The sequence below is a fragment of the Asparagus officinalis genome, chromosome 3 (assembly GCF_001876935.1).
Source record: "Asparagus officinalis chromosome 3, Aspof.V1, whole genome shotgun sequence".
Lineage (NCBI taxonomy): Eukaryota > Viridiplantae > Streptophyta > Magnoliopsida > Asparagales > Asparagaceae > Asparagus > Asparagus officinalis.
Window position 1 is genome coordinate 21436133 of NC_033796.1, and position 13447 is coordinate 21449579.

Consider the following 13447-nt stretch of genomic DNA (forward strand, 5'->3'; position numbering starts at 1 on the left):
GGCGAAGCGGGGGGAGCTCCACCAGGCTTGCACCTCGGCGACTTCGGCTTCGAAGCGGCCTTCTTCTTCCATGATCTGAGGAATGTACATCTTTCAAGTGAAGAACTAGTGCAACTTATTGGCATCATAACGGACGCAGCCAACAAATGGATACTTTTATGTTGAACATTGGGATTAAATGTTAACCAAAAAAAGTTTTAAGACATAATAAAACAACTCTTCCGGATGTAAAATAAAGATTGTAATGACATAGATCTATAGTGAAGAGTCCATTAAAAGACCTGAGTGATGAGAGCAAGAGGAAAAAATTACTTGAGGTACGATTGTCCAGTGACTGAATACATCGAATCATAAGGCAAACAAATATATATATCGCTGTCTTCATATTTAATTTAACGTATATTATTTTTTAAAGTAAGTCCCTTTCCAATTTGTGTAAGTTTCATTTTTAAAATTTCGAAAATGCCTTCATATTTTAAAGTGATTGATGTATCGGTGAGCAGTAGTGCACCTAGGAAAAACAATGAAAATATCCGGAAAGCAGTCACTGGGGATACTAGTTTTCATTTAACAATACGAAATCATGAAGCTTGAAATTATGAAATAGAACGCAAAATCTCTTCGCAGAATGGTTCAATACATCAATTATAAATACTGTGCCTAGACTGACTTGAACTTAATTTGACCGGTTTCCCAAATTCCGGCCAATGACTACCTATATATTAACAGAAATAGCAACCAAATTTGCGAACATTAATGCAGATTAACAAGAATCCAATGCCCCAATTTTCCCATTGTCACAATTGAACTATTCTATACTTTGGATCACTGAATACACTGATACCCAAATAAACATGTCAATGAACAATTGAAGTTCTCTGCACTGGATTGTCAGTTGTCCAATATAGTCCACTAGATAATTTCTCTGATCGTTTGAATGCGTATTTTTACAGGAAAAAAAATCCCTCATGATATATAATTACGCGAGCCAACCATGTCGAAAAAAGAGCGACGAATTGAAGAAAAGAGAAGTAATGTGAATGAACTAACCATTGAAGGCGCTGAGAAGGATGAAGCCATGGAGGAACCTTGAGAGAGATGATTGTTCTTTCTCGAGATCAGAACAGTCTTAGCTAGCTACAACAAATACACGCAACCGTGAATGAATTGGCCCTCCCCCAACTCCCCCATTTATATAGGAACACTGGACTCTATCCCTTCACAAAAGAGTGAGTCGATCGGCATGGGAGTTATCATTATTATTTTTTAATTTCATTAAATATTTCTCTAATTATGATGTCATTTTTCCATTTCTGGACTTCAGTAAGCTGCCACCTTCACTAGTTCGTGCCTTCAGCACAATTCTTCCATAATAGGAAAGCTGCAGGAAGAACCAGCATATCATGCATCCAAGAAAACTTTTCGAGTTCATGAAGAACTTAAAGAGTTCGTCAGCTGTATAAATTGTAGAACAGATTAGTCGGTACTCAAGCTGTACAGGAGCAATGATAAAAAAGTACGGGAGGGATCACTAGTGTATCACAACCATTACTTTGTTTAATGGATGGTTGTCATTTATTTTTTAGTGTAAATTAGGAAATGAGTGCAAATCATGGGGATATGATGAGTGTTAGATTTGAAATGAATCATAATTACTTGTTAGACAAATCAACGATTATAATGAACGTAGTGGCCTCTCCTCCATTTTTTTAATAGTGGAGCGGATCCAAATTCCGGGAGCAATTTGTTCTTTGGCTAATCCTGGTCATTGGTTTCTCCATCAAAGTTGATATCCGTATCAAATAATTGCATGTGTAGGATCATGACTCCTATAGGCTTCCATATGATCCATCCGGGAGTTATTTAAACTTTCATCACTAATTAACAGTCAAATTAACCCAAAATTTTAATTTTATTAAATATGTTAATTACTCCTATGTAAATTGGTCAAGTCAGGCACCGAATTATTTGGATAAATCAAATTTGATCATTTAAGTTGATTGATTGGGTATTATTTGCTCGAAAATCCACCACTTCCCACTAGGCTTTAACAACTTGAATCAAATAGAATATATTCTGATGAGAGGAAGTCACTTCTGTTGTAAAAGCTGATAGTACAACTTAGGTTAGCATGATCAATTTAAGAGCGCACTCAATAAAGACAGGAAGACGATTCGATGTATTGAATCGTCAGAATAAGACTTAACTACTTAATTGGCAATTGGCTTTTAAATGCGAGTACTATCTTATCGTAATCATCTTCTATTGATGTAAGATCAACTTAAATGAAAGTGCTCTGCAAGGAGCTCAATGACAAGTAAAAACTAGTCGTATACGATAGGGGGCCGGTGACTTCTTAATTGGGAAACCATAAATAAATAAAGCGGTAATTTGCATTAAGGAAAAGAAATCACCCCACAAGCTATCTACCGAATTACAACTTAAGCAGTAAAATCATAAGAACTAAATAGCAGATGAAAGTAAAGATAAAAAGATAACAATAAATAGAGTCTTGGTTGACTGTGTGTGAGCTCGTTTTACTTCATTATCATCAAATACATAGAATCTCTGCACATCTCAGTAACCACTCACCCTTAGAATCTAACTATTATATATATATAATGTGTGTGTGTTGTGTTTTAAGATAGTTAAAGTAATTTGGATTCGGATCCTCTTCACTACAAAAATAAATAAATAAATAAAATAAAATAAAAATAGTGGAGAGGCCACTACATCATTAGACTTGTTGATTGCCTAATTAATTGTTATGTTTTGTCTTTAAATACAAATCAGGAATGGGTACAATACATGAGGACAGTGAGTGCTAACTTTAGAATGAATTTTAACCACTCACAAAATAATCAACTGTTAGTATAACAAATAGTGGTCTCTTCACTAGTTTGAAGATTCAAATTCTAAGCAATCCATGTTGCGTTGCGAATGAAGCCTTCTGCATTTTCTACTACTGAGCATGGTCTTCGGAGCCCACGTGCATATGACCGATAGTTATGTGCATGGTAGTTATTTCCTTTCTTATTTTCTATCAATTAATCTGCTCATTTTCTCTAACCGATGTTTATTCCCCAAAATCCGGTATAAACAGCTATTTAGTTAACTCCTTCTGGTATCATAGGGTATCATAGCGTTTATTCTATTATTCATTTGGGCAACGAGGCTAACAAATTAATTATACCGACTTGAGGGATGTTCGAACAAATTGACAGTTTTATATTTGAACAAGCTAATAAAAAAAATTAATACAAAATTTTAGCACGTGATAAATCCAAAGGCTTAGGTTTCTCCAATTCCTGCGGGTTTGTTAAGCGGTGACGATGGAAACGGTTAGAAAAGATAGGAATGGGGGATTGGAGTCCCAAGGAGAAGATAAGATTGGAGAAAGATTATTATCATTATTATCTTATCTTCTCACGAGGGTACATGATACCTACAAAATTACATGACCTCTTATTCTAGAAGATTACGTGCGCATGCGCTGGCCTAAGTGCAAGCAAGGGTTATTGCCAGCGTGGAGATTGGGATCAATAAACTTATCCCCACTTGGAGGAGAAAAGCGAATGAATCGTATTTTTTGCGCTTTGAAGACTTTGATCACGCTCTTATCATCGCCCAATTGCAAATATACTCCTATTGGCTACTTATTCTATTTGTGCGGATAGACCAACAGTGAAGTTTTTTGACTCGTGTGAAATTTAAAAGGATTAATAATTAAGGGTCTATTCTCACCCATATAATGACAAAGAGTTCTCCCTTCTCAAAACTTTTTAGAGATTAATGGGTATTTTTATCATAGTAGGGGATTTCCTCATTGACGCCTATGTGACACAATCTCCGCCATCCTCATAAAGTAGAAGAGAGTGTGTGCATTGGTGGGGATTTGTGTCTACTTTATGAGGATGATGAGGATTGTGCCACATAGACGACAAGGAAGAAAATCTCCTCCTATGACAATGATACCCATTAATCTCAACTTTTTAAGAACATGTTTGCACAAATAAACAGGGTAGTCTACCCTAAATCAAGTGATACAATGTGGGTCTATCCGCACTTATCCCCAGTGCACACAAATTGGATCGGGATAGAACATAGACGAGTTGGGTTTGTTTTTTATTAGAAAATGTGGCCATAAGACTAGTTATTTATTGGACCAAGAGTCCTTTGGTTTATTTCTAAATCAGTTTGTGGGTGGTTGTCAAACATACCCTGAGGTTGGAACTTGGTTGATAAAAAAGGGTAAATTATATTTAAATAGCCTCATGTTTGCTAAAGCTCCATGAAAATACCCCAACTTTCATATCCGTGCAAACAAATACCTTAAGCTTCTCAAAAGTATCACATTGATACCCTCTGTTATATGTGTTGGGAATTTTAGTCTCCACACATATTACAATATGCACAATTTGGAAACCAACCCACAATCAGAAAGATATAAAACAACCACAATCAAGAAGAAAAAGCACTAATATTTACGTGGTTCAGTCGATCAACTTTAACCTACGTTCACGGGACAACAATACGAGAAATCCACTATGTATTAGGGAGAACTACAAGAGGAACCACTCAACTCTCGTCTCTCAATCTCTTAACCATACATACATAATCAATTCTCATATTGTCTCCAAAGCCATCTCCTTACAATCTTTTGAACGGACAAAGACTGCGAAACCCTTTCCCAATGATGTAATCTTTTGTACGGACAAAGACAACGAAACACTCATCTTTCACACAATATCCTTGAATCAGACTGCATCCTCTGCTAACCTAGATTATAAGAATATTGGCTCTCTCTCCTCTCCTTTTCTTGGTTTTTGCTCTAACAATAGAAATATATGTATATATATATGGAAACCAAAATCTTATCTCTAGCCTAACCTCCTAATTAGAATAGGATTCAAACTCCTAATCATGATGAGACCTAATCTTCTAATCATGATAGATCTCTAACACTATCTAATTCTCATGAAGTTATACAAAGAATCAAAGACACAATCCCAACAATATGACCATTAGACTATGCTAGGAATATTCTGTTTTGACTGTCACAGTGTCACATGTTGGTATGGTGTTGTCCTCTACCACTAAAGTTTATCAAATTTACATATTCTACCATCTTCTCGTATCAACCTTATTTTCTTCCTTAGTTCACCCTACAACTCATATTTTCCATTATTTCTCTCTAATCCCTTTCCAGTCAACCATGAAGGCAAGCTCTAAAGCTCAAGCTCTGCATCAGGTATGGAGAATATTGATGAGAAAGAGTATGCATGCACATCCATTTAATACATATTTTTTCATGCACAAAACAAACACATAAATGACCAAAAGTCATCACACGAAAAAAAAAATCACCAAACACCAAAATCCCGTCAATCTTAGCAATAACACTACTAAACACAATAAGCATGTTTACGATTGTTATAGTCTACGAATAATTAAGTGTTAATCTTTTTTGAGTTGTTGACATGCATCCCATTCCACGCCAGATCAAATATGATCAGAGCCCAGACGACTCGAACCGCTACTGTGGCCAACTCCGTAAACCGATAACTTACATGGCCAACTCAAAAGGTGGTACTTGTCGACCTCCCTATCAGATCTATCCCACAAGCCTCCACACTCGGTCCACTATCTCAGCTGACAACTTTCAAGGCCGACTTAAAAAGTGGTACTTCTCACCTTTCACGCAAGGAGTCGTCCTTTCTCGCCAGGCCAAGATAGGCGTCCTTTCTCGCCTGGTCGACTCGTCCCTTCTCGCCAGGCTGAGTCATCCCTTCTCGCCAGGCCGAGTCGAAAGGCGGTCTTTCTTGAGCTCCCCACCGACAACCAGTCTCCATCACATTAAATGTAGGAAAAAATCATCATTACTCTAACCCTAAAAAGTCTTTATGACTTATCAGGTTACATCAGCACCAAGCAGCTGTTGTGGCTTTGCACTAACCACCTGGATGACCCATGCCACCCATAGCCGACACCTGTCAGCTGTATATCGAGTCAGTTGTCTACCTGGACTCGGCCACAGTTACATATTTACCCCTCAAGTGGATATATATAAGGGCTCATTGCCTACTAGCGGAAGGAGGAGACACTGGAGGGGAAAGCCCCCCGGCGGCCACATGTATGCAACTTCTACATGCTTAGAACTATTTTCAGTTCATTGGTATCTTCTCCACTCAAGCTCAAAATACTGACATGACTATCAGAGGAATCACTGGAGAACTCAACTCTGGTCCTCTAACGAGTGTTATTGTGTAGCTCTCTTATACAGACAGGAGACCGGTCTTAAAAAAGAGATGAACCCACATCACTCATATCAACCATAAGCTCTCTTGCTAAACTCGTAATTATCCGCTAATCTCGTTGTTAGGTCTTAGGACATCAATAACGATATTCAATTTAACCCATAAAATCATCATGCAAACAACCCATTATTTTAACATCAAACTGCTCTTATTCATAAGTGAATTATAATTTAACAAGGAATTTATGCAAATGCGCCTACTTTTTTGGGCCCAAAAGGCATGTTTTTTTGGGGGGGTTGTGGGAGGGGGGTGGGTGGCATCTAATTTAGGTCACTGTCACACCCAGATCCACGTGACCTTGCCAAAAAAAAAATCCACCTCCTTCAAGTTCCAGGAAGACAATTTGCATGCAAGTTCCAAACTAAAGATCCAATTTTACCATAGGCCACTTGTAATTTGGGGAAAGTTGGTGAAACTGTAATGAGAGGGAGTTATTACCAATGGGGAAGTTTGTAACAAAGGGTGGGTGAATTTAATAAAGAGCATTAATGACTTTTATCGGGTAAAGTTAACATCGTCACCCTTTTCTAATGGTAGAAACTTTTGAGAAGCTTAGGGTATTTATTTATACAGTATGAAATTTAGGGTACTTCAGTGCAACTTTGGCAAACCTTAGGGTATTTGAGTGTAATTTACTCATAAAAAACACACTGCCTAAAACTTAACTCTATTATAAGGAATATGAACAATATGATGATGCTAGACCCAATCGGCCCAATAGCTTGTTGATCCGTTACAAAGATGGTCCTGTCGAAACCTCTTCCCAATCCTGAACCAGTTTAAGATGTAAGTTATATGAAAATATGGCCTTCAGAAATCTAGAAGAAGACTTTGTACGGCATGGCCTGAAAATGATGGCAATAGGCCCCAATTTTATTCTTTACGCTAAAATTAGAGCCCAAACAAAGTCGATTTCCCAGCCTACTTCAGTTGGTGATCTTTTTGTTGACTCGATCATCGTAGTTACAACCATTCGAAGTCCAACCGACAGAAGTTTTTGATTTCCTATCGTACATTAAATGAAAAAATTTACTTACAAGCCCAAATCCAGCCCATATAGCTGTTTGATTTAGAATTGTATATAAAACGATAGAAGGCCCATCTATTCACAAAAAGGGCCAGCTACCATAAACAAATCCGAATGCAGATAATGCATGTCATGCCGAAGAAACAAGTTAATAGCATAACTTTTCAACGTGAGAATGAACAATATCTTTTGCCCTACATTCAAAACTTTACGCCAAATAAATAAATAAACAAACAAAACCAAACTAAAAATAAAGTGCTAATGATGTGGGTTCAAGGTCAAGAAAAATATTTTGAGATAATGCTATCACGATTCATGATCCATCGCCATCATGTAACTTTCAAACATTGTAGTCGAGTACGGCACTTGTTCTAAATATCTGTAGAGAGTGCTTGTCATCTATACAAAGAATGAGCAATTGTAAATAATTATGAGAGAGCAAAATCAGGAGGTCACGGAAAGGACATTCCAGAATCAACGTGTCATGATCATGTGATAACTTAAGTATGATTAATATTTGGATGTATATGCAATTAGAAAACGTTTTATGGAGCCCATTATAGTAAATAAGTCATGAGATATTTTCTCAAATGGGCCGTGGTCCTCTATATGAGAGGAGATAATTCCAAAAGCTACAAGAATCAAAGGACCAAATTTGTTGGTCCTACTCCGTGAATTTTTGTGTATCAACATGATATCATGCTTTTGCTGTGACCACTCGTGCAAAAAGCTAGCCAAGAAAAAAGTATGAGTTGGACGTGAAAACGAACTGAGAGCCAAAAAAAAAAAAAAAAAAAAAAAATAACAAATTTGTTGGTCCTACTCCGTGAATTTTTGTGTATCAACATGATATCATGCTTTTGCTGTGACCACTCGTGCAAAAAGCTAGCCAAGAAAAAAGTATGAGTTGGACGTGAAAACGAACTGAGAGCCAAAAAAAAAAAAAAAAAAAGAAAATTAGACAAGGATGCAGTAGGTACACTCACTCCGGGTATCATAAGAGTCGAATTCTATAGAGTGTTTACCTTTACTATTTAACTTTTCTTCAGAAAAAAAATATCACTTGCATTGTCTTCAACTTTTTCATATGACAATAGTGAAGTAAAATTAAAAATTCGTGGTTTAATGCGCCCTTTTTCTTTTTACACAATTATCTGTCTGATGAACACGACTTTACAAAATTTTTATCAAAAGATAAATTGGAATTTGGACTTAATTTTAAATGGACTTCCACAATTTGCTTATAGTCAAATTCTTATTAATATATAACTTCGATTAAAAAAAACTATATCTACAAGTATTGGTGTTCAATGTTCCAAATGAGGGGAAAAAAATCATTTAAAATAAAAGATGAAAAAAATTCGTTTTTTTCCCTTTTTCTTCTTTTATACCCGTTGGAGAGCTTAGCCCATTCAAAGTTACTTTGTGAGAAGAAAATAAACAATGATGATTCTAATGGAAAGAAAATAAACCGAGAAATGTTTAAAATGACCAACCAAAATTTGCCAATTGATCCAAGTTTAAATTTGGCAACTTCGCTTATTTATTTTTATTAAAAAAGGTGACTTTATTAATGACCGTAATCACCGGGAAGCAGAATAATAAGCCCCCTCCGAGGGCCTCCCACTTGTTCAGCGACAGTGATCACCACCTGTGAATTTTGACGGTTACTCTTCCTTCTTCCTGGTCCACTACCAAAAGATCTGAAAAGCCACTCCAAAAGTATTTGCAGTTAACACCTTATGTCTTTTTCTAATTTTTATTAAACTCTGCACCAAATATAAAAACAATTGTCTATTTATGATTTCTTTTTTATCGTAAATGACAATTTAAGTATGTCGATAGTCATGTTGCGCGTCTTTCGAAAGAGTGCTCGCACACCAAACGAATCGATAAGACACGAGAGAAGAGAACCAAATCAAATCACGAGTGCAATCCACCAAATACGATACAAATCAAACCAAATACAGAGATTTACGTGGTTCGACAATTGCCTACGTCCATAGGGAGAGTATGAGGAGATTTTACTATATGAAGGAGAAATACAACGGGTTACAACTCATAAAAGCACTCAAATATAACCCTAACCAAGGCTCTCAACTCCCTCACGATATCTCCCTCTCAAAGTGCTCAAAACAATGCTAATTATCTTCTTAAGAAACCCTAAAAAGCGTGTTTCTATTTATAACAAAACACAATCCCAAACATGGTGGGAATCTAAAAATGACTGTGTCACGCACCACACCCTTGAAAACGTGACAGATTCTACCACACCTAGGTGTGGTAGACACCACACCCCTGCCGAATCTTCATGTTTGTCAACACTTTGAACAATTTGACGCCGTTTTCTACAAGTCATATGTATCTCGTCCTTCTTCCTCTTCGTTGTTTCCATGTTTAGCCTACTTTTTATTTAATTTATAGTTAAAGCTTATTCACGATGGACACTTTTATGGTGTTCTCATTCGCTAAAGTGCAAAGTCATTGCCAAGCTATGGACAAATGTTCTGCATGTTAGACCACAATCAACTTAGCGGCCAGAGACCAGTAGGGACGACTGCTCAGCCGACTTGAGGACTCGACGTTCCCTTATGTCGACTCTAAAGGCAGAACATGTCGCCCCTCTTTGTCGAAGACGACTCACTCTGACTTCACTTGATCGTTTCTCTAACGCCTTGCGAAGCCGACTCGAAAGGCGTTACTTCTCGATGAAGGCAAATGATATCAACTCCTTCAAGCTTATCCTCACTGACAACGCGTCCCTATCGCATTTAATGCATGTCAGTCGCATCATGCCTCTAGCCTTGATAGCATTCATGACTCATCGGACCACGTGGGCTCTGTCATGCCACCAGTCGCTTCCCATTCAATACCGAAGTGATCACTCATATAGTCGCCAACCGACAACTGTAAAGCAGAGGCTGACTCGGCTGTTAGCTCATGCTCGCCAGTCGCTTCCCACTTGATGTCGAAGTGACACATCCTCTAGTCGCCAGCCGACACCTGTTAATCAGAGGCTGACTCAGCTGACAGCCCACGCTTCGCCATCACCTCCTGCTCTCGGCCGAAGTGACGAACCTGCCCTTATACCCTAGGTATAAATACATGTACTATTCTAATATTCAAAGGGTGGGATAAAACAATAATATCACAGATCTGATATTCTAACGCAAAACACTACACAATTGCAAGAACTCTCACGGTTCATATTTCCTCACACTCAAGTTCATTAACTAACTTGATCGTTGGAGGTATAACGGGGAACCAATCCTCCCCCTCTCACGAATTCCTACATGTTCAGATTTTTCAGCTACCTGAGATAAGTGCAAAATATCTTTATATTATAAAAGAGAATATGTTTTTCTTTATACTTAATTTAGCCATGATAGTTGGCATAAACGTGAAATATTATATGTATTTGGATTACATTTAATTTATAGACAGCTAAAACTAGATGCGCATATAGAAGCCATGGAATAATATATAAAATATCATGTAAAGAACTTTTTCAAAAATATAAATAAATAAATAATACATTAGTAAAAAAATTCCTCAATGGAAGTTTTTCATGAATTTTAATCAAATGCATCAGCTTACCCCATCGAAATTTGCAGAACTGGGTAAAGCTAAGAGCATGAACCTACCTAAAAAAAATCCCTTCCAGAGCCCAACGCGAAACAAAGACACAGCCACACATTCTCTATCCAACCTCCACGTGTCCTCGATATTTCCGCCCCCTCACCCCCTACAAATACCCCTCCTCCCCTCACTGCCCTCGTCCTCACTCTCAAAAAAACCCCCCAAACCTCCCTTCCCCCAAAAAAGGCCAGCAGAGCCCTCCCCCGTCCCACTTCCAACCTTGTCCAAAAATGGCCCAGCAAGCCTCCATGGCACCTCCTCCCTCCTCTCCAACCCCAGCAAACCGCAGCCTCCTCTCCTCCTCCTCCTTTCCATGGCGTCAAGCTCTCCTCCGGCCTTCAAAACCCAAATCTCTCTCTCCCCCGTCATCATCATCTATCATCACCCTGTCTCCCAAAATCTCGCCTCCTACGACCTCTCATCCTCTCCGCTTCCGCCCCCATCAAGGAATCCATCGTCTCCGCGAGATGACCCGCCGCTACATGACCGACATGATCACCTACGCGACCCGGACCTCGTCGTCGTCGGCGCCGGGATCCGCCGCGCCTCTCCTGCGCCTACGAGCTCTCCAAGAACCCTGACATCAACATCGCCATCATCGAGCAGTCTGTCTCCCCCGGCGGCGGCGCCTGGCTCGGCGGCCAGCTCTTCTCTGCTATGGTCGTCCGCTAGCCCGCCCACCTCTTCCTCGACGAGCTCGAGGTCCCCTACGACGAGCAGGACGATTACGTCGTCATCAAGCACGCCGCCCTCTTCACCTCCACCATCATGAGCAAGCTCCTGATGCGGCCCAACGTGAAGCTGTTCAACGCGGTGGCGGCGGAGGATTTGATAATCAAGGACGGGAGGGTCGGGGGAGTCGTGACGAACTGGGCGCTGGTGTCGATGAACCACGATACACAGTCGTGCATGGACCCGAACGTGATGGAGGCTAAGGTTGTGGTGAGCTCTTGTGGGCATGATGGGCCTTTTGGGGCTACTGGGGTTAAGAGGCTGAGGAGCGTCGGGATGATTGACACCGTGCCCGGGATGAAGGCGCTTGACATGAACGCGGCCGAGGACGAGATCGTGAGGATGACGAGGGAGGTCGTGCCCGGGATGATCGTTACCGGGATGGAGGTTGCTGAGATCGACGGATCTCCGAGAATGGTAAGAAAATAAGAAACACTAACTAGTAAAAAAAAAAAATTCCCCTTATGTAAATTCTCTGTCTTGTTTTTTTTTTCCCTGTCTGGTGATCGATTTTTTTTTTTTGGTGACAGGGGCCGACGTTCGGAGCGATGATGATATCGGGGCAGAAGGCGGCGCACCTGGCGCTGAAGGCGCTGGGAAAGCCGAACTCGTTGGAAGGAGCTGTGCATCCCGAGATGGTTTTGGCTTCGAACGATGGCGGAGATGTTGTTGTTGATGCTTAGAGATGGTTCTACATTGTGGAGCTTTGTTTCTGTGATGCTTGTTTTTTGAGTTCCTGTGTTCACAAGTAGGGGGTGGCTGTTGGTTTTTATGTATATGTCGATGCTGGTCCGGTGTTAGGGAATGCTGCGATAATAATAAGTAAATAAACGAGGGGGTTTTGGATTTCACTTTTCTGGTCTTTCGAGCGTTTGGTGGTTCATTGCTTTGCATGCGTGCGGATGATTTATGCTGCTAGATAAAATAATAAGATGCGTTAATGCCACAATTTGTTCCGTCTTTTGTGGCAAAAAACGGCCCTGGACCGTTATTAGCCAAGTATTGGACGCGTTATCAAAATTGGAGGAATGATTACGGTTATAGAGGTGTCATTTTGTTGACTAATTCTTAGGTGCTTCTGCTCGAACCAAAAGTAAAATGGTTTTTATTAACTGCTTTAATGGTGCGTATGGTTTTTGATTCATTGTGTTGGTAATGTATTAATTTAGTGTGATATAAGAAAGGAATTACTATTATTCACATCCATAGAATATGCTAGAACAAAAATTAGATACTTCCGTGTTTGTGGACTGGTATTTGCCTCTCTGAAAATATCAAGGTCCGTCCGGGAAGGATTGAATTAATTATTATATGAGAATTTTTGAACATTGTGGAGACCAAATCTAACCACATATGTATGATTGATGTTTTGCCTTGTTCTCATCCTATATCATGATTTTCCGCTCAAGATTTTGATACATTTAATTTATCTTTTTGGTTGTAGATGATTTGTGATGCGCTCCTAATTGCATTATCATCGTATGTGGCTCCTATCTATTTTGAGGTGTCGTCGCTCACCACGTGGACGTGATGTTGAACTGAAGATATTTGTGCTAATTATATGGCTGTTTCTTTAAAGTTGCATCACCTCCTACATGGGCTTTTCTGTCCTCATATGACCCTTTGTTTGTTTGTCCTCCATCGTCACTCGTTTGTTTGCTGGGGTGTAAATCATCACTATTCCATTAATTTGTAAATCATCACTATTCCATTAATTACAATCTCCTAGCAC

The 13447-nt window shown here is 39.3% G+C and overlaps 2 protein-coding genes across 2 annotated transcripts in view; one reads left to right on the plus strand and one right to left on the minus strand.

Moving 5' to 3' along the window:
* The window catches only part of LOC109833328 (isocitrate lyase), a 4108-nt gene extending 2755 nt beyond the window's left edge, over positions 1–1353 (minus strand). Inside the window, 2 exon segments of the mRNA XM_020400965.1 lie at positions 1–75; positions 1051–1353. The exon segment at positions 1–75 is cut by the window's left edge and continues 441 nt beyond it. Coding sequence (XP_020256554.1) covers positions 1–75; positions 1051–1080 — 105 coding nt within the window. The 5' untranslated portion in view covers positions 1081–1353.
* LOC109834756 (thiamine thiazole synthase 1, chloroplastic-like) lies at positions 10928–12566 on the plus strand. The gene is given in 5 exon segments (XM_020402777.1): positions 10928–10964; positions 11009–11440; positions 11443–11528; positions 11530–12132; positions 12246–12566. Coding segments are annotated over 5 exon segments (1311 nt in total). The 3' UTR covers positions 12399–12566.